At 38.0% G+C, this 22,824-nt stretch overlaps 1 protein-coding gene across 5 annotated transcripts in view; it reads right to left on the bottom strand.

Moving 5' to 3' along the window:
- Positions 1 to 606: 606 nt before the first annotated feature.
- The window catches only part of SWT1 (SWT1 RNA endoribonuclease homolog), a 103,478-nt gene continuing 81,260 nt past the window's right edge, over positions 607 to 22,824 (bottom strand). For 2 of the 5 annotated variants that reach the window (XM_045452681.1, XM_045452682.1), the window contains 3 exons: positions 18,881 to 18,947; positions 15,393 to 15,457; positions 1,886 to 2,909 (listed from right to left, as the gene is read on the bottom strand). In XM_045452681.1, coding sequence (XP_045308637.1) covers positions 2,780 to 2,909; positions 15,393 to 15,457; positions 18,881 to 18,947 — 262 coding nt within the window. In that variant the 3' untranslated portion in view covers positions 1,886 to 2,779. Of the gene's footprint in view, positions 711 to 1,885; positions 2,910 to 15,392; positions 15,458 to 18,880; positions 18,948 to 22,824 lie in introns of those variants that run through there. The other 3 variants (XR_006705813.1, XM_045452683.1, XR_006705814.1) reach the window with 3 other exon arrangements.

Below are 22,824 nucleotides of genomic sequence, written 5' to 3'. Positions count from 1 at the left end.
CAAGCTGGGATGAATGAAAGAAATGAGGGAATGACCCAGAGATGAACTGACCTACAGCAAGTTCAGAGTGAGAGTGGCTGTATTAAAAAGTTGAAAGGCATCTACCAAATGCAACTAGTCCAGTAATTAGCAGGGCCAAGTATCTAGTAAGGTTACTCCCAACTCAAAGTAATATCTACCTCCTGCAATAAGCAAGTGCTTTGTCTCTATCTTAAGCAAAAATGGTACCAAGTCTTTAAAGGTACAGGCTTGAAAGAATGTGCCTGATAAGTGACTGGTGCCCAGAACTCAAAACTAAAAAAAAAAAAAAAAAATTTGGCAAACGATTTGAACATGACACTTCACCAAAGAAAATAAATGGATTTCAAAACAAACATGGAAAGATGTTATCATAAATCAGTAGGAAAATGTAAAAAGCAAAATGACATACCTATTAAAAATACCAAGTTCTGGTTAGGATGCCGAGAAACTGCTGGAGGAATTAACAAAATGGTAAGGTCACTTTGGAAAAGTTTGACAGTTTCTGACAAAATTAAATGCCCTGTGATACAGTAATCACCTTTCCTAGGAATTGATTCAAACGAAATGAAAATGTTCACACAAACCTGTATGTGAATGTAGCTGCTTTTATTCAGTCACCAAAAATAAGTCAACATAGCCTTCCAACTGGTGAATGTATAAATTGGTGCATCCATACAATGGAATACTACCTAGGAATAAAAAAGATGAAGTACTGATTAAAAACAACATGGATGCTGGGGCGCCTGGGTGGCGCAGTCGGTTGAGCGTCCGACTTCAGCCAGGTCACGATCTCGCGGTCCGGGAGTTCGAGCCCCGCGTCGGGCTCTGGGCTGATGGCTCAGAGCCTGGAGCCTGTTTCCAATTCTGTGTCTCCCTCTCTCTCTGCCCCTCCCCCGTTCATGCTCTGTCTCTCTCTGTCCCAAAAATAAATAAACGTTGGAAAAAAAAATTTTTTTTAAATAAAAATAAAAAGGGGCGCCTGGGTGGCGCAGTCGGTTAAGCGTCCGACTTCAGCCAGGTCACGATCTCGCGGTCCGTGAGTTCGAGCCCCGCGTCAGGCTCTGGGCTGATGGCTCAGAGCCTGGAGCCTGTTTCCGATTCTGTGTCTCCCTCTCTCTCTCTGCCCCTCCCCCGTTCACGCTCTGTCTCTCTCTGTCCCAAAAATAAATAAACGTTGAAAAAAAAAAAAGTGAAATGTGTGGAAGCACACAGGTGACAGGAGTGAAATTTCCTAAAGATCACAACCTATGTTAAGATAAGTGGGGGAGGGGCGCCTGGGTGGCTCAGTTGGTTAACCGTCTGACTTTGGCTCAGGTCATGATCTCACCGTTCATGAGTTCAAGCCCCACCTTGGACTCTGTGCTGACAGCGCAGAGTCTGCTTGGATTCCTTCTCTCTCTCTCTGCCCCTCCCCTGCTCATGCTGTTTCTCAAACAAAACAAAAAAAAAAAATTTTTTTTTTTTAAATAAAAAGAGGGAAGAGGAGAGGGAGTTTACAAAGCAGAACCAAAACCCAGTAACAAACCAGAAGCAGTTGAAGGATAAAAATCTGAAGAAAAAAAAAAAACCTGGAGGGGTGGGGAGGGCGATGCTTTTCTGGCTCCTCCAGGAAGAAAAGGAAAGAGAGCAGAGATCCTCTGGAAGCTTCTCCTTCCACGGGGCTCGGCTCATACTCCTGATGGCATTTGAGCCCTAGGTAGAGCTGTGGCTTTCTATGCAAACATAAAGCTCGGCGGGGCCCTGCACAGATTGACACTGAGAATCCGGCATAGATTCTCTTGTATTGGGAGAGGGTCACTTTTATCATCATACCTTGTACACAGTTCAAGAAACACAATTTGGAAGTAAAATGAAAAGCAAAACCTTACTAAAAATAAAATTTATTGCTTTTTTGTAAAAAATAAATTAACATTTATCATAGAATACCAAATTAGATTTAGTCTAATGTATTAACAAAAGCATAATATACTCTACTAAACAAGGATTTCCAATGTATTGTATAACTAAATAAGTTGATTAAACACTTGGTTTAGGTAGGGGCAAACATTAGTCACTGCCACTTAATCCCATAAATCCATGCCTCTTCACATTTAAGGGAAGTCTGTTATAGGGGTCTCCTCTGCTTTTTCCATTAGAAATGCACTGAAAAGTGACAAGCCTAGGGTAGAAGAAAAGAAACTATATAGTAAGTAGGAGCTGAAGTCAAAATTCTACTTTTATTACCTTGGGGGAAGTGGAAGGGATGTATGTTACGTTCACCAGGTCTAAATGGAAGACAGTGTGATCATAAAACAGCCCAGGGTAAGATTTCATTTGTGGAGCATGGTGAGCATGGCCATGTCCTAATTGTCCTATTTCTTTCTTGGGGTTTGGAAGTGTTTCTGGCCATGTACTCATGTTTAGGGTTGAGAGAGATGCTAAAGTTGTGCCCCTGGGCCTTCCACAGATGCCAAAGTGGCTCCTGCCCTAAGAGATTAAAAAGACAGCTCTCCCTTCTTTAGACAGATTGGCTCAGTGTCAGGAGTAGAGGTAGGGAGGTATTGTCAACTGCAATGAGTTGAGTACACAGTTTATCCCACAATGGATGCATTAGGCTTTTTAGAACCTCAATGAGATTTTCAACAATAAGCAATCACCTTCTTGCACCTATGAGACATTTTTTGTTTTTTTACAAGACTTGGGTTTGACTCAAAAGGTTGATAGCCACTCTATTGTTCTTGAAGACAAATGCCATTCCTTTTAAGTTATAAATCAGGATTTAGGTCCTATAGTTAAGCATGTCCTCACACCATCCCCTGTTTTTGGCCTCCATATAGACAGATGCATTGCACTGCTGCATGGAATTTTCCATCTCGACCAGCTGGCGGCATCCAATGGTTAACTTTTCCCTAGAGGATAAAGAAATGTTAAATCACTGCAAGACGGCTAGTCAGATAGATGAAAAAATCTTGACACGACAGGATAACATGGATTTGAAATACATTCTTTGATAGTTGAGAGATTAAAATACCAAGAGAGTTATAGTTTCTTAGCACAGACAAAACAACATGAGAAGATAAGCACACAGTAGTAGCACAGATTCTCAGAAGCCAACATGGCGAGCTTGGTGCAATTCCTAAAATTCAGGAATAAGGGTTCCTATGGCAGACCTGCTGCCAACAAGCGCAGTCGGATGCCAAAAAATAGTCCCTGGAAACCAATTTGACAATAAACTTCATATATTGAAAAAAAACAACAACAACAAAAAAAACCAACAACAACAACAAAAAACTTTACTGATAAAAAAAAAAAAAAAAATAGTCCTTAGTATGGTCTCTGAAGGATTCTCCCAGCAGGAGATGGAGTGATGTTCCAGGGTTCTAATCCAAAGGGTAAAGCAGTGCTAGAGCCTAGATCACACATCTTTGTCTTATTTGGTTTGAGAATTAAAGAACAGGTAGCCTGGAGGATACTACGAGATGTAATGGAGCAGCAATGGGAAATTGACAGAGCTTCAACTTTCTATTTTATTTATTTTTATTATACATATATATTCACAGCTTCAACTCTTAAAAAGAACTGCTAAACTAACAAATGAATATTAACTAATTACTCTCAAGCAGCGATGGGACACAGGGAGTAATGGCTGACTCAAAATTTTACTTCAGACTAAGCCTAGCTGGTCTGTCATTAGCTGACTTGGGCTCACAAACTGTGGGATCTGTAAGTCATCAGAGCACCAATCCATTACATCTGGTGTCTAGGGTCATGCAAAACTATTTAAATCTACTGGGAGATGGTCTATAGAAGCTCACGAAGAATATCCGGCATCTAGCAAGCATGTGGCACATTAGGTGTTTGAGAAAGGACAGGTTTTTAAGTGTAAATTACACTGTTATTACTTCCTTGGCTTCTAAGATCATCTCCGGGCCATCTCCATGGTGTTGGGGAGGACCACTAGCCACCTCCATGCACTGTCCCCCTGCCCCATGGATCCCTTGATGTAGGATACAAAGGAAAAAGAAGTCAGCTGGAACTCAGGGATTAGGATGAGAGGTAGTAGGGATGGCACAAGTAAACACACCATATTCTGAGCAGCCTCACTTCCTCAAGATGTGTGGTTTCTCTGACACTGACTAAAACCTGACTTTTGGTTTTGTGTTACTCTAGTCCTGTTTCCTATATTTACAGTGCTTAAAATTAGTGTTGTGTTGCTTTCAATTCTTCACAACTACTCAGAAGATGATTTCTGGAAGAGCCTAAGAGATCCCAAAAGAGGAGAGATGTAAATGTTTTCTCATAAACTTAAAAATGAAACAAAAATGGCAGGCCCCATTCCTGCTCTTGGTGATTTATTCCACATTTGGGGGGTGGGGGGAAACACTCCTTTAATAACTAGACTTTGAATCTAGTTGTGTCTCTTGTCTTCTTTCCCCTCCTCTCACAGTTAAGAGGTGAGCTGTCTCCTCTTCTGATCTTCATCTCTGTGGGTCAGCTTTCTGTGGATTATCACCTTACAGACTCTCTCTGCTGCAGTGAGCTGTCATTGCTTACTGAGAAAAGTACCACGTGTTTTTCCTATATTATGATAGAAATTCTTAAGTTCCTTTTCCCCAGGGCTTATGGAGAAGGGCAGAATAACAGATGTGGGGGCACCTTAACACCTTTCTGTGCCATTCTGCAGCATTTCTGTGAGTCATATCATGTTAGCTTTCACCAAGTTGTGACAATGCTCACAATCATGAAAGGTAGCCCATTTCATATTTGCTCTTAATTTCTAGGAAGTTCTTCCTTTACACTAGGCCTAAAAAAACCTCCATTTTCTGAACTGAGTGGCCTAAGTTAAAAAAAAAAAAAAAAGTCATTATCTAATAGCACAAATATTTTAGGTCCCTTGTAGTGATCCTATTTCTCTTTTGCAAACTAAACAATCCCAACTCCTAATAGGTTCTGGAACAGAGATCAAGACTGGAGGTTGCTTCTAGTTTTGTGATTCTATATTGCTCATGAGATTTTTTGCAAAACTTCTATTTCTCTAAATTGTCCTATCATAGTATCAAACTTGCTTTGACCAAATCTCAGGTCAAAATAAACTGGAAATTCAATCAAATCAATTTAAAAATATTTTCAGTGGTTATTTGATTCATTTCCATGGCTAATTTGGTCAAAACAGCATGGCAGTAGCGAACTTCAGTGATCTAATTACAATATTGGATGCAGTCTTTCTAAAATTCTTTCTAGGTACAAGAAGAAAGTCTACAATGGATATGTTTTACAGCTCTATGAACTTTTCTATTTATTTGCTGTATGTATCTCAAATGAAAGAAAAGTGGAATACAATGTAATGCTAATATAAAAACAGTACAGGGCCAGGGTGGCTCAGTCGGTTGAGCGTGCAACTCTTGATTTCAGCTCCTGTCATGATCCCAGGATGGTGGGATCAAGTCGCGTCAGGCTCTGTGCTAAGCATGGAGCCTGCTTAAGATTCTCTCTCGCTATCACTATCTCTCTCTCTCTCTCTCCCTCCCTCCTTTCGCTCCTTTACCCCGCTCTTGTGGATGCTCTAAAAAATAATAATAATAAAAAGAAATAAAAACAGTATATGATAGCTAACCTCATATTCAATGGTGAACTACTAAAAGCTTTTCCCTAAAATCGGCAATAAGACAAGGATGTCCACGTTCACCACTTCTATTCAACACTGTACTGGAAGTTCTGGGAGCACAATTAGGCACAAAAACAAATCATAAGCATACAAACTGTAAACAAAGAAGTGAAATTCTCTATTTACAGATCCTAAAGAATCCACAAAATAACTGTTAGAACTAATAAATTAATTCAGTAAAGTTGCAAAATAAAAGATCAACACACAAAAAATCAGTTGTATTTCTATATACTAGAAATGAACAATTAGAAGAGGAAATAAGGGTGCCTGGGTGGCTCAGTTGGTTAAGCGTCAAACTCTTGATTTTGGCTAAGTTCATAATCTCACGGTCATGAGATTGAGCCCCATGTGGGGCTCTGTGCTGACAGTGTGGAATCTGCTTGGGATTCCTCTCTCTCTGTCCCATTCTCCACCTCCCCTGCTTGCCTGCACTCTCTCAAAATAAAATAAACAAAATTTAAAAAGAAAAGGACAGGAAATTAGGAAAACAATTCCATTTATAATAGCATGAAAAAGATTAAAATACTCAGAAATAACTTTAATTGAAGAAGCACAAACTTGTACACTCTAAAAAACACAAAACATTGCCAAAAGAAATTAAAGACCTAAATTAGTGGCATCCCATGTTTATGGATTGGAGGGCAATGATAATAACTCCCAAAAGCAATCTACATGGCCAATGAAATCCCTATCAAAGTCCCAATAATATTTTTTTTTGCAAAAACTGATCCTAATATTCACACAGAATTGCAAGGGACCCCAAATAGTCAAATCCTGAAAAAGAAAAACAATGTTCAGAGGACTCACTCTTCCCAATTTTGAAAACTCAATACAAAGCAACTTTAAGAAAAATTTTCTTTTTTTTTTTTTTTTTAATTTTTTTTTTCAACGTTTTTTTATTTATTTTTGGGACAGAGAGAGACAGAGCATGAACGGGGGAGGGGCAGAGAGAGAGGGAGACACAGAATCGGAAACAGGCTCTAGGCTCTGAGCCATCAGCCCAGAGCCCGACGCGGGGCTCGAACTCCCGGACCGCGAGATCGTGACCTGGCTGAAGTCGGACGCTTAACCGACTGCGCCACCCAGGCGCCCCAAGAAAAATTTTCTTTTAATGTTTATTTTTGAGAGAGAGAGAGAGAGACAGAGAGTGCAAGCAGGAGAGGGGTAGAGACAGAGGGAGACACAGAATCCGAAGCAGGCTCCAGGTTCTGAGCCATCTGCACAGAGCCTGACACAGGGCTCGAACTCACGAGCTGTGAGATCATGACCTGAGCTGAAGTCGGCCGTTCAACCAACTGAGCCACCCAGGCGCCCCACAAAGCAACTTTAATCAAAACAGTGGCACTGGCATAAAGACAGACATACAGACCAATGGAACAGAAATAAAGTCCAGAAATAAATCTCACCTACATGGTTGACTGATTTTCAACAAGGGTGCCAAGAACATTCAATGGGAAAAATGGTCTCTTCAACATTTGGTGCTAGCACAACTTGACATCCAGATGCAAATGAAGTCAGACCCTTACCTCACAACATATACAAAAATTAACTCAAAAATGCATCAGTGACCTAACTGTAAGAGCTAAAACTATAAAATTCTAAGAAAAACACATTGGGGTAAATCTTCATGACCTTAGCTTTGGCAACGGATTCTTAGGTATGATGCCAAAAGCCTAAGCAACACAAGAAAAAACACATAAACTGGACTTCATCAAGTTAAAAACGTGTGTGTGTCAAAGGACGCTATCAAAAAAAGTGAAAAGACAATGTACGGAATGGGAGGAAATAGTTGCAAATTATACAACTGATAGGGTCTAGTACTCAGAACGTGTGACATGTCAAGCTGCCAGGTGCCAAGGTGGTTAATGAGGACAATAAGCCAAACTGAAAGTAAAATCAACATTATTCACTTACTGCAACACTGCAAATCAGAGACAAAATTAAAGGTGCCAGCCTCCTAGTACTCCATTTTTTCTCGTAGAATGGCACTGGGTGAGGGTCAGATGATACGCAGGGCAGACAGGGGCTATCATCTCACTGCTGCTAAGGATCCCTAAACTAAGGCTCCTGCCTGTTCACGGACCCATGGGGCTAAGGGGCAGGAAGGGTGGAGGTCTCAGTTCATTCAGGCTGCTGTAACAAAACACCACAGACTGGGTGGTTTAGAGACAACAGAGATTTATTTCTCACAGTTCTGGTGGCTGGAAATCCAAGATCAAGGTACCAGTATGGTCACATTCTGGTGAGAGCCCTCTTTTAGAAGAGCATTAATCCTATTCATCAGGGCTCTACCCTCATGACCTAATCACCTCCCAAAGGCCCCACCTTCTAAGAAGATTACATTGGGCAATAGGATTTCAACATATGAATTTTAGGGAGTGGGGGGACATAAACATTCAAAAGATAGCAAAGGAGAAGAGTGAGGAGTAGGAAAGCATGGAGTCAGAATAGGGAAAAATACCTCAGCCAAGGCTTCCAAAAGTCACAGCTGAAGTGCCTGAGAGGTGCCTCAGCCAACGTTCCCAATAAGGTGGCCATCAAATGAAAACTGCCCAGGCTAGGAATGCAGACATGCGTGGAGGCTCACGGGCAGGCGGTCTGAGCATTGCCTGCAGCTGCCTCTAGAAGAGTGCAGTACACTCTTCTAGAAGAGAGTATACCCAATCTGGTATGGGGAACGCAGCTTCCCAAAGGAGCCTGCCAGACAAAGTCTTAGAACTGCCTATGGGCAGGCGTGAAAGATCGCACATAGGATTCTGGCCTGGATCCAGATTCCCCATAAAGACTTTTTATAACTCAACAACAGAAAGAAAACAACCCAATGAAAAATGGGCACAAGACCTGAGTAGACATTTCTCCAAAAAAGACAGACAGCCAATAGGCACATGGAAAGATGCTCCACATCATTAGGAATTAGGGAAATACAAATAAGAATCACAACGAGAGCATACTTCACATTCATCTGGACAGCCTTCATCAAAAAAAAAAAAAAAAAAGGAAAATAAATTTTGTCAAAATTTGGAAAAACTGGAACCCTCATCTACTGCTATATTACTGGTGGGAAGGTAAAAATAGTGTAGCTGCTATGAAAAAAAGGCAGTAGTTCCTCCAAAAGTTAAACACAGGATTCCACTCTTAGATATACACCCCCCAAAATTTGAAAGAACTGGAAGAATTCAAACAAATACTTGTACACAAATAGCAACACTATTCACCACAGCCAAAAAGTGAAAACAACCCAAATGTCCATCAACAGACAAGTGGATAAACAAAATGTGGTCTGTCCATACAATGGGACATCATGCAGCCATAAAAAGGAGTGAAGTACTGATTGACAAATACTACAGTGTAGATGAACCTCAAAAATATCATGCTAAGTGAAAGAAACCAGACACAAAAGGTCATATGTTGTAGGATTCTGCTTATAAGAAACATTCAGAATAGAAAAATCCATAGAGACAGAACGCAGATTAGAGATTGCCAGGGTCTGGGGGAAGGGGAGAACACACACTGACTACTTAATGTGTACTGAATTTCCCTCTGGAATGATGGAAATGTCTTGGAACTAGAGAGGATTGCACAACACAGTGAATGCACTAACTGCCCCTGAATTGTACACTTTAAAATGGGTGTCAGTTCCATTATGTGAATTTTATCTCAATTAAAAAAAGAAAAAAAAGTATACATTTATTTTATAATATCTTCTGTCATAAATAATGAGTCAAATTTACTGCAAAGTATTACTGAATCAATAGACACAAAAAAAACAGCGTCCCTTTCTAATTAAAGCAGAAGCATCAAAGGTGTAAATTTGGTTTTGAGATTATTTTTCTCTAAGGCTTTTTTCTATCTGAGGCTTCTTGGACAGACCAGGTCATTAATTTAGTGCAGGGATTCTCAAACTTTAATGTTTCCTGGAGGGATGGGTAACACAGATTGCTGGGCTCCACCCCAGAGTTTCCAATTCAGAAGGTCCACGGTAGAGCCTTACTAGTTTGATTTCTTGCAAGTTCCCAGGTGAGGCTGACACTCAAGTTAAGAAACCATGCTTGTGTGAACCACAATTCTAATGTGATCTGGAAGATACTACCACGGAGTTGATTCCTGGCATCAGAAAGCAGTAATTCCCAAAAGCACCTGCCCCAAGGGAAAAAAAACAGCTTCTGACCCAGATGCTAGGTTAGGCAGCATATTGTTTGGATATGCCAGTTACTTTATGAGGCTGATGTCGCAAACTAATTTGCATTTCATACAGACAAAATGACCACAGAAGCCTGCCTCGCAAACATGCTGGAACACACTGCCCAAGAGCTTTCAAGGCAAAGTGAACTACATGCTGTTCCTAACTTATTTCTCATACATATAAAAGATATCACCCAGGATATCTGTTTGGTCATCTATTTGATAATCTCATTAATTTACCATCCTGGATTTTCTGAGCAGGCTCCTCGTCTGCTCAGGGTAAGCAATGCTCAGACCTCACTGGCAAGCCCAAAAGCTCTGCTGAAGACTCTACAAACTTATCTATAGATAAAACACAAACATATTTATAAACTTATTTATAAACACCAAGGTTCTGTCTGCCGTGTCATGGAATTCAACTTTTGATCAAAGCTACTTTCAATCTGAAACCTTAACTCCTTGCTTTATCAGAACCTAGGAAATAGTTTTCTGTTCTTGAAAAGGAATTTAATGACTTCCCTATTGCAGTAAGTGTGGTAAGGGGTACATCAGCAGTGTCCTCCTTTGCAACTAATACTTTATAAATGAAAAAAAAAAAACAGATTAATAAATTCAGGCAATGTAAGTAATCATTTTCCTCAGCATTCCAGAAAGTGGTCAGCTATATGCAAGTTAAATCCTTCTGTTTTCACCAGGAAAACTCTGCTTCCTTTCATCTGGTGCATTTGGCTCTGTCTCTAGTACGAACCACGGAAACCGAAAGAACCTCTCTCTTTTGGCAGCTTATTTAAAAACTGTGAGCTGTGGAGCACATGTGAGGCTAGTATGAGAGCTACTGATCACTGTAGAGACAGCAATTTCAAAACAAACCACAGAGTAACAACTCTAAAAGCTACTAACCAAAAGCCTTCTAAGCAACAACCACCACTTTTCAGTGCATTCAAGATATTGGATATATTCCATTTCTCTTCAAAATTATCCTTTTGGCTGTAAGAGGGAGCTTATTAATTAATATTGTAGTTCAAATCCCTGGCATAAGAAGACTTAGAAGAAAAAAATAGGTACAACTACTTTAACTCTGAACATTCAACTTTGACCCCAGTACAAACCCATAAAAAAGAACTCCCAACTATTCCAATGGTAAAGTGAAGTCAAAACAATTTTAGGCACCTGACTGGAACAATCCTGCAAGGAACTCTGCCTTCTAAGTTATCCACAGTGAGCTTTTCTACCTTCAAAAATATGTCCAAGGTTGACAGACATTATATATATATTTTTAAGCTTTGATTTCAATTCTAGTTAACACACTGTTATATTAGCTTCAGGTGTACAAGATAGTGATTCAACAATCCCATACATCACCTAGTGCTCATCAGGACAACTGCACTCCTTAATCTCCATCATCTATTTCACTCATCCCCCACCCCTCCTTTCTGGTAACCATCAGTTTGTTCTCTGTAGTTAATAGTCTGTTTCTTGCTTTGTCTCTCATTTTTTTTCCCTTTGCTCATTTGTTTCTTAAACTCCACATGAGTGAAATCATATGGTATTTGTCTTTCTCTGACTGACTGATTTCGCTCAGGATTATACTCTCTAGCTCCATCCATGTCATTGCAAATGGCAAGACTTCATTTTTTTTATGGCTGAATAATATTCATTTTCATATATATATGAAAGGACACACACACACACACACACACACACACATACACATACCACATCTTCTTCATCTATCCATCAATCAGTGAACACTTAGGCTGTTTCCATATCTTGGCTATTGTAAAGAATGCTGCCATACACATAGGGGTGGTGCATGTATCCCTCTGAATTAGTGTTCTTACATTCTTTGGGTAAATACCCAGTAGTGCAATTATTGGATTGTATGGCAGTTCTATTCATAACTTTTTCAGGAACTTCCATGTGGCATTCCAGAGTGGCTGCACTAGTTTGCATTCCCACCAACAGTGTACAAGTGTTCCTTTTTTCCCCACATCCTTGCTAATTGTTGTTTATTGTATTTATTTTACCATTCTGACAGGTGTGGGGTGATACTTCACTGTAGTTTTGATATGCATTTCCCTGAGTGACGTTGAGCATCTTTTCATGTGTCTGTTGGCCATCTGGAGGTATTCTTTGGAGAAATGTCTGTTCTTGTCTTCTGCCCATTTTTAAATTGAATTCTTTGTTTTGGGGGTACTGAGTTTTAGAAGTTCTTTATATACTTTGGATACTAATCCTTTATCAGATACGTCGTTTGTAAATATTTTCTCCCAAGTAAGTTGCCTTTTAGTTTTATTCATTGTTTCCTTTGCTGTCAGAAGCTTTTTATTTTGATGTAGTCCCAATAGTTTATTTTTGCTTTTGTTTTCCTTGCCTCAGGAGACATATCTAGAAAAAAGCTGGTAAGGCCAATGTCAGAGAAATTGCTGCCTGAGCTCTCTTCTAGAATTTTAATGGTTTCCTGTCTCACATTTAGGTTTTTAATCCATTTTGAGTTTATTTTTGTGTATGGTGTAAGAAAGTGGCCCAGTTTCATTTTTCTGCATGTCGCTGTCCAGTTTTCCCAACACCACTTGTTGATGAGACTTTTTCCCCATTGGATGTTCTTTCCCACTCTGTCAAAGGCTAATTGACCACAGAGTTGTAGGGTCATTTCTGGGTTTTCTGTTCTGTTCCATTGATCTGTATGTCTATTTCTGTACCAGCACCATACCGTCTTGATCACTACAGCTTTGTAATATACCTTGAAGTCAGGAACTGTGATGCCTCCAGCTCTGCTTTTATTTTTTCAAGATTGCTTTGGCTATTCAGGGTCTTTTGTGGTTCCATACAAATTTTAGAACTGTTTGTTCTAGTTCTAGGGAAAATGCCATTGGTATTTTGACAGGGATTGCATTAAATGTATAAATTGCTTTGGGTAACATAGACATTTAACAAATTTGTTCTTCCAAACCAGGAGCATGGAATGTCTTTCCATTTGTTTGTGTCATCTTCAATTCCTTTCAACACTGTTTTATAGTTTTCAGAGTAAAGGTCTTTTACCTCTTTGGTTACGTTTATTCAGAGGGATCTCATAGTTTACGATGCAACGGTAAATGGGATGGCTTTCTTAGTTTCTCTTTCTTCTTATCATTAATGTATAGAAATGCAACAGATTTCTGTATACTGATTTTGTATCCTGTGACTTTACTGAATTCATTTACCAGTTCTAGAAGTTTTTTGGTGGAATCTTTAGGGTTTTCTATATAAAGTATCATGCTGTCTGCAAATAATTAAAGTTTGACTTCTTCCTTACTGATTGGGATGCTTTTTATTTCTTTCTGTTGTCTGATTGCTTTGACTAGGACTTCCAGTACTATGTTTCATAAAAGTGAGAAAAGTAGACATCCCTGTTTTGTTCCTGACAAGGAATGATCATATGGTTCTTATCCTTTCTCTTACTGGTGTGATGTATCATGTTGATTGATTTGTGAATATTGAACCACCCTCCGAACCTAAGAATAAATCCTACTTGATTGTAGTGAATGATTTTTCTTAAAGTATTGAATTTTGCAGACGTTATATTTTTGACACAAATGTCATGTACACAAACCTTTCTGTGGCCTATTTGTGAAGTTCTATCATAAGAGTATAACTGATTGACACTCTAAAGATTAAAGTTAGAAAAAAAAATTGTTTTCACCCACCTCCAGCTACAACGGACATGCCCAATAATTTTTCTTGGAAAAATTACTTTGATGTTAACACTGTCATTGCACCTGCTCATGAAGTTTTGTAACAACACAGGTACATGTGCAAGTTAAAACTAGCAAATAAACTGGTTTAGTGATAGAAATGGCATATTACACAGCAGTGAAAGTACAGTCAGTTTTGCTACAGCACTGGTTTTGAACACACGAATTTGTTCCAACACCACTGCTATATTAAAGAATTTGAGCATGATGCAAATTTCACATTTTCTTATATCCAACAGTGATGAACAGAGAAAACTGTACTCAGCCAAACCAAGCTACTTAGGAATACACAAAACACACACCTGCACACACTTTAAACATGTACCAATGCCTCATTCACATTTGGTGTGGCAACTTTACATTCAACTTCAGACAACCCTCCCTCCACCACACTGCATGAACCCACAAGCTACAACCCTTCCAAGGACCACTTCCACATGCAAACCTCAGCTTTTTTTCAAGGAAAAGAGTCAGATTTTTTTTTTTTATCACATTCATATATTTCTTAACCATGTAACAGGTTTAAAACTGGTATGACTTTGATTAGGTTCCTTTTTTTTTTCAAATGGCTTTCTTATATAGTTTATGAGTGATGTGCCTCAGCCCATTTTTCCCAAGAGCCCTTTTCTTGTTTGATTTTGCACGGCACAAAGGTGATCATTTGGAATGAATATGTTATGCCATAATAGAACTGACTATTAGCAAGCCAACTACTGCTCCATGCCTCAACACGGATAATTTTCAAAAGTCAAAAAATAATAGCAGAGGATGGGGGACGGGGATTATGAGATGGAGGGCAACACTAATAGCATTAAGTGAGCTTTTGCTCCTCATGAATCTGTTTGCCGGGGCTCAGGATTGGAGGGCTTCACATATACATCTTAAATATTAAACAATCAGATTTTCTATTCCTTCCCCTTTATTACACATGAATGCAATAAACAAAATTATTTTTTAAAAGAACATATATGATACTATTACGTACATAAACAGATGAAATTGATCAACGTATATTTACTGATACATACACCCATAAAGATGAGAATCATAAACACAAATCTCTGAGGAGAGGATGAAAGGGAGGATATACACAAAGATGGGTAAAGGTCTGTTTTGTCAACTGAAGGGTAGGCGTGAGTAGTTTTTATACTAGTTATTCTTTGAAACATGGTGTGGGGAAAATAAGGGGCTGTGAGGTCAAAGGGGTCAAAGCTATTTTCATAATAAGACAAAGACATGATTTGCCTTTTGCATTCTCATTCTTGCAAGAATGTGCAACAGTTTTCCAGTGGTACATGACATTATCATCAAAGCAAACTCCATTCAAAAGCAACTATGAGAACCCATCTGTCTTCAATTAAACCAGATGTTAAGAGACTTGCAAAGTGTAGAACCTCACTCTTTTTGTTTGGGAAAAATTATTTTCATAATTATATGCTCCTATCTTAACCCGTAATTAATTAGTTCTTATTTTGAAATGAATGTTTAAAAAATTTTCAATTCTAATTTACAATACAGCAAATATAGATAGAGATGACCTACATAAACAAAACAAAATTTTGTAAAATATAAAGGAGTCCTGAGGCCAAAAAATTTGAGAGCCACATTAAACCTTATACCTGCTTTTATATATGCGCGCACACACACACACAGAGCTCTTTTGTATGTATGAACTATTTCATATTAATAAAGGTAAAATAAAATCAGAGTATAGTAAAGACATAAAGAGAATCCTCTGCCAACACATCAAGTGGAGCCATGTACGGTAAAAGCTGATGACAACAGTGTATCTAAATACAGATGGGACTTACCGATACTCAGTCTGTGAGACACAATCATAAAGTTCCTGGGCAGTGAATTGGACATTTTTATTCACCTGAAAAGAACCAAGATGTAGTTACTTAAAACGCATATGAAGTCAAATGAGCAGAAAGAGCACAATTAGAGTGACCCATATTCTGAGAGAGAATGTCAAGTTTCCAGCGTTTGCATAAAAACAGCAGGAACAATCAGAAGTTTGGTGATCACAATGCTAGGCTAACACCGAACTATGTGTAAAAATACTAGTCCTGTAGTTACAACTTAATCTGTTCAAAGAACCAGAAGTGATCTATGGTTCTGGGGTTAGTGGAATTGAGTATTAGAATGAAGTATCATTTTGTAGATCAAGTGGAAAGAAAAAAATGTGTTCTCCATGAAACACTAAATTCTACTACTACTGGCTCTTATCAATAGATTCAGGCTTCATGGTGCCTGGGTGGCTCAGTTGGTTAAGCACCGGACTTCAGCTCAGGTCATGATTTCTCAGTTCACAGGTTCAAGCCCTGCCTCAGGCTCTGTGCTGACAGCTCAGAGCCTGGAGCCTGCTTCAGATTCTGTTTCTCCCTCTCTCTCTCTCTCTCTCTCTATCCCTCCCCCACTCTCACTCTCTCTCTCTCTCTATATATCAAGAATAAATAAACATCTTAAAAAAAAATACATTCAGCCTTCAACTAGCCTAGCATTTTTGAAGATTTCTAATGCACACATTCAATATTTCTTTTCTAAAAAAAAAAAAGCACAAGTTTTTAAAGAAGTTAAAATAATTCTATTTAAAGGACTGAAGCAGATTTGGGGTCACATAAGTAGACTATTTTATTTTAAAGATTTTATTTACTTTTTTTAAGGTTTTTTTTTTTATTTTTGAGAGAGAGAGAGACAGCATAAGTGGGAGAAGTGCAGGGCGGCAGGGGGGACAGAGGATCTGAAGCGGGCTCCATACTATCTCCATGCTATCAGCAGAGAGCCCCATGCAGGGCTCAAACTCATGAGCCAGGAGATCACAACCTGAGCCGAAGTCAGATGCTAACTGATTGAGCCACCCAGGCACCACTATTTATTTACTTTTCAAGTAATCTCTACACCTAATGTGGGGCTCGAACCTACAACCCCAAGATCAAGAGTCTCATGCTCTACTGACTGAGCCAGCCAGTTGCCCCAGGTAGACATTTTTATTTTAATTTTTTTAACATTTATTTATTTTTGAGATAGAGAGAGAGTGGTGGGGGGAGCAGAGAGAGAGGGAGACACAGAAGCCGAAGAAGGCTCCAGGCACTGAGCTGTCAGCACAGAGCCTGACACGGGTCTCGAACTAGTGAACCATGAGATCATGACCTGAGCCAAAGTCAGCCGCTTAACCAACTGAGCCACCGGGGCGCCACCCGCCCCCTGCAAGGTAGACTATTTTAAAAGTAGAGGCAACCATATCTTGTTTATATCCTGAACATTAGAAATAACTCAAGCTGAAAGAAAAAATCATTCAACTCTAGCAACACCTGAGTATTATAGTTGACCCTTACTGAAGAGCCTTCACTTTCATTTAAATACTAAGTTTATTTTTAAATTTTTTTTTTCAACGTTTATTTATTTTTGGGACAGAGAGAGACAGAGCATGAACGGGGGAGGGGCAGAGAGAGAGGGAGACACAGAATCGGAAACAGGCTCCAGGCTCTGAGCCATCAGCCCAGAGCCCGACGCGGGGCTCGAACTCACGGACCGCGAGATCGTGACCTGGCTGAAGTCGGACGCTTAACCGACTGCGCCACCCAGGCGCCCCTTAAATACTAAGTTTATAAACTGTTGGAAAAGGTCTATTTAGGAAAAAGTTTGATTTACAGACATTTTCTAAAGAAATGTCTTTTTCACACTATCAAGCTAATATGTTTAAATAATAATTAATAATTAAACTAATAATATATTTAAACTAATATGTTTAAGTTCACAAATATCATAATTCAGATATAATTTACAATACTATAAATACAAAAGTCATTGATCATACAAAGATTAGTCATGACACACTTGGAGCACACAGTCAGTGACTGAATTCTATATTTTTTGAGGCTTACTATTGATTTAGGCTATATTCTACTCATGTGCAGGGAGTCTGGAAATTTCCAGAATCTGGAAATTAATAGAAATTCTTTTTTTTTTTTAATGTTTATTTATTTTTGAGAGAGAGAAAGAGACAGAGAGAGACGAGCACAAGCAGGAGAGGGGTAGAGAGAAAGGGAGACACAGAATCTGAAGAAGGCTTCAGGCTCTGAGCTGTCAGCACAGAGCCTGATGCAGGACTTGAACCCACGAACTATGAGATCAGGACTTGAGCCGAAGTTGGATGTTTAATAGACTGAGCCACCCTGGTGTCCGAGAGATTCTTTTTCTCAGATAACTCAAATAGCACAGTGCCTAAATTTTCAAAAATTGTGAATCAGTGATGGAAAACACAACTCTTTCTATAAAATAGGTAACACCATTGAACACTTACTCTGTGTCTGGTACTGTTTGAGGCACTTCATATATGTTAAATTATTTAGTCTTTACAAGAATATCTATAATTTATCTACTGATGTTATTCCCACTTTACAGATGAAGAAACTAAGGCAAAGAGAACTAAATAACTCTTTTTGAGCACACAGTTAATAAGGGGTAGAACCAACATTTGAACACAGGTAGTTTGATCCCAGTATGTGTTCTTTGTATGTTACATCCAAAAAGTTAAATAAAGAGCAAACCAGAAATAAAAGGGAATATATTTTAAAAAATTTAACTCTATAAGAGATGTGAGACTTGAATGTCACATTCTTTCACTTAGAACATTAAAAAAAAAAAAATTAAACACACACACACACACACACACACACACACGAAAAGAAAGAACGTTCAGGAACATGGGCAAACAAACTGAAGATCTACAGAATACTTTTCCTGGATCAGCACTGATGGGGAAAGCCTTCAAGTTACGTGACAAACTACACCAGAGTCACACCTCTAAGCTCCACCACCAGGGCCTATGCTGCTGCTACAGAGGAAACGAAATTATAGCTTTTCTTTTCCCTGATCACCGGCTCTCAAACAGAGGTGATGCTTTCTCGCGAGGGGCCGCTGGTGTATGTAAGCTGAGTGAGGTGTACTCACAATGACTCAGATATTGGGATTTAGCAGCTGAGGAGCAGAGATGCTAAATACCCGCCGTGTTCCACACAATGATGAAATGACCTGTCCAAAATGTCAACAGCACCCCTAATGACAAACAATTCTGTGTTGGACAAAGTGTAAGATTATAGAACTCAATGTTTTTACTTCAAGAGTGAAAGAAAAAGTTTAATAGGTCTTTGACAAACTTCTGTGGTATTTAAGAATGTAAAGCAAATGTCAGTTAAATAGAATTCTGTCGCATTTTAGAATTCTACCATGTTTATTTATAGTAAAACTTGCTTATGGTGGAAATACGATAAACATGTCAAAATATTTCTCATACCTCATACTTGACTAGGAAGTTATAGAGGGTCTCAACATCTTGAAAATTACTGTTAGGGGCCAAAATCCTAAAAAATAAAATAAAAACAAAGGAATGGGAATGAATGATTAAAAAAATAACACCTTGAACTTTTCCTCAAAATATATCCATACTGTGAGATAATTTATTGTAGGATAAGCCTATTAAAATGTTCACAAACTTTTTGGTTTTTATTTATCCACTAAAAATGATAAAACCATCAGTTTAATTCAACACATCACTTTATTAAAATTTTTTTGCTTATTTATATTAATACTTACATCACCATTTAATCAACAGCCATAAGCATTCTTACATGAAATTTACCTTTTGAGTTACAATAATACATATTTCTCAAAAGGTAGATAGAAATGGAAGGTGCATTTAAACTCCACACCTTCTAAGCAGCAGGTAACGCTTGAAGAGTTCCCACAGAAATGTTCAACCAACCCAAGTGGACAACTGATTAAACTATCAGGCACATAAAAGAAATCCTAATAAAATATTTCTGACTAAAGTCAAATAATACTATTTGAACTATCAGCATAGTATTCTATGAAAAAGCATGAGTAATCAGAGTATGTCCATTGCTGAAAATAATACTGATTCATAAAGTAACAATGGAAAGGAACATAAATAACATAAAAATAAAAGTATGTAAATAACAGAAACATAAAAACAACAGATGAGAACAAGGGAAAAATAAAAATAAAGAAGGAAATGAAAGAACATGTTTCTCCATCTAGCATTAAAGTATCCATTCTTATTTTTTTATACTAAGGATTTTTGAACCCTTTCATGTTGAAGCCTTTTTTTTTCTTCTGGAAAAAAAAAGGAAAACAGTCCTTTCATTATGGTATAGTGATGATGGGCCTTGCCTGCCTGCCTACATTTTCTAGCTGTGTGACCTCGGGGGAGTTGTGACTTCTTTGCCTTCATGTGTTAAATGAGGATGGTAATAGTCCTCACTTCATAGTATTCTTATCAGAATTAAATGAGTTCCTTAAGAAAAAAAGCCTTTGTAACAGTGTCTGATAGACAGCCAGCACTATATATATTATCAATTATAATAGTAACATAACTATTGCCATCTAATAGTTTCAGGCCACAGAGTAACTGCACAATGATCTAACTAATGAGAAATCAAGCCACCTCAATTAATTCTTAAAATCCAAGTGCCTTTTACTTACAATGTCTGAGGTCCTCACATCCTTGCCAACGCTTGATACCTTCGGGCTTCAGAGTTAACTGATCTCAATAACCTTAATCAGATCTTTACACGATTTGGCTTTTATTAGACTTGTGGGAAAGCTTTCATAAATCACTTTTCAGGGTACAAATTTTTAAAGGGGCTAGCTATACTCTGGAGGAAATACATACAGAATACAAAAATCTGCACAAGAATACTAGTTTCATGGAAAAAAACTTTTCTCCCAACAAGTAATTTTAAAATACAAATAATCTCTGGTTGAGTGTCCTACTCTTGATTTCAGCTCAGGTCATGATCTCACGGTTAGTGAGTTCAAGCCCCATGTCTGCTGTTAGCACAGAGACTGCTTGGGATTCTCTCTCTCTCTCTCTCTCTCTCTCTCTCTCTCTCTGCCCCTCCCCCACTTGCACTTGCTCTCTCTTTCTCTCTCTCAAAATAAACAAACAAATTTTAAAATACAAATAATCTCCTAACCAAAAAAAAGGTGGGGAGAGAGAAGGATAGTACGTGAGGGAGAGTCCATAATTTCCTTTAAACAACGAAAACAAAGCAATCTAAATAAACTAATCTTTCAGAAGGGCAACGGAAGAAAATAACATGTCCTACTTTTGTAACCAAATATAAACAAACTATCAGCAATGTGGAATAATTTACATCTATTCATTTTATAGTTCTGGATTATTTCCAATAAAGATGGTAAGAAAATTAGATGAAACAAGATGTTTTATATTAAAAGCCTTAAAAATTCCAAGCCAATATCACAGAAGAAAGTACTTTACCAGAGAATAAAATGAACATTTCTTTGTCCTGAAATACTTCACAGAAAAGCTGGTTTTAGGTAAATTAGTCATTTATCTATAGCAACAAGTCCTACCCAAAGTAAGAAATAAAGAAAATAATCACATCATCCTAGTTTTCTAATTAGCAACAAATTGAAACAATTTTAAACTCTCAACTTGGTTTTATTTTCTTTTCAACAGTTTTACTGAGGTACAGTTTACATACCATAAATTCATTCATTTAACAACTCAATGATTTTTAGTAAGTTTACAGAGCTGTACAACGATCACCACGATCCAATTTCAGAATTTCCTTTACCCCAAACAGTTTCCTACTGCCCACGTGCAGTCACTTTCTGTTCTCGCCTCCAATCCCAGCTCCAGGCAGACACTAATCTACCTTCTGTCCTTACAGTGTGGACTTTTTGGACTACATTGTTTTCTCAGTTTGTAAGTTCTGTCCCTCTTATCATTACAAAGCACAGCTGTGACTATAAATGATATCACACTATAATTCAGAGTCCAGTGGATGAGTCAAAATCTAGTGGATAACGGCTAAACCCCACAATGTATTTGATAAGTATAAAAAAGCAAGATGCATACCAAAGATGCCCAAAAGCAGAACAAGAGACCCTTTATTCTCTCATTCAGCAAATATTTGGGATCTACTACGAGCCAAGCTCTGCTCCAGGCTCTTGGATACATCAGCGAACAAAAAGACAAAGACACATGGTAGACCAATGCATCAGAACTCTAAAGGGCTTGTGAAAGAAAAAAAAATCCTGACCAAGCACAGGAAGATAATGAAGGAAGAAAAATATCTCATTGTTATGCATTTGACAATCTCTTTCCACTTGTTAATTGGTACTTGTAAACAAACAAGTTTCTAGTGATGAAACACAGGAATTTTAAGTTTCTAAGGAAGAAGTCATTTGCTCCAAATATAAAGATTTGATTATCACTAAATATCACAAAATTATATTCTAATGAAGAAAGGTATATTGGTATGTCAGCATCATTCACAGATATATTACTTTTATCAGACTAAAACTACACATACCATTCTTTTAAACTAGGATATACATTACAAGACTCATTATAAAATGTATTATTCTTTTTCCCTTTAAAGTTTACTATTCTTAAAGAATGTTTTAAGGTAAACTGAGCCCTAAATGGACAATCTTTATTAAAATACATTCAATTTAGGGTTGAAGTTAGACTTCATTGTGTCCTATGAACTCTGAGTTTATGAGAATGGAATTTGGCCTGATACTAAAAGAACTGCCAACTTTCACTAAGTAGAAGTACAGTTTGTTGAAAATAAAAAAAAAAAAAACTAAATGGAGAAAAACGGTTTATGGACTTGTATGCCTTAGTTAATTCCCCACGCAGAAATTCTTCAGAGGTCAGCTTTCTCTATAGCTTTCTCATTTTTTTTTTCTTATATCAATGTGAAAACAAAAGACTCTTACAATGGAAGTCCTAAAATTATCCTCCAGTGGCAACTTTTTAAAATAACAGAAGGAAGAAATTAGCCCTTAAAGGAAATGCTTTTTCAGAAAATGGCCATTTTTAATTTATAAAAATGTCCACACTTGTCTTTTCAAGAGAAATTCACAATCATCAATAAGTACTTATCCAATGCATACTATTTTCTCAAATGGATATTTTACTAAAATAATACTAGCTATGAATAGAAGAGAAAATTAAAAAACATGGTTGCCTATCTTCAAGTTGTTTACAACCTGGAAATTTCACTTTGGAATTCTGGAATCAGAACTGGGGAACAGACATCGGAAACAGGATGCAGTTCTCAGCTCATAGATTATTTATAACCCGTATGTGATCTGAATGCACTTGAGTTTCTTTTAGAACAGCATCAATAACAACATATAGTGTCTTCCTGAACACTTAGAGACTGACGCTGTTTTACATAT

The sequence above is a fragment of the Leopardus geoffroyi genome, chromosome C3, assembly GCF_018350155.1.
Source record: "Leopardus geoffroyi isolate Oge1 chromosome C3, O.geoffroyi_Oge1_pat1.0, whole genome shotgun sequence".
In the NCBI taxonomy this organism is placed as follows: domain Eukaryota; kingdom Metazoa; phylum Chordata; class Mammalia; order Carnivora; family Felidae; genus Leopardus; species Leopardus geoffroyi.
Note: the sequence above shows the minus strand (reverse complement) of the source record. Positions and strands in the feature narration are given on the sequence as shown.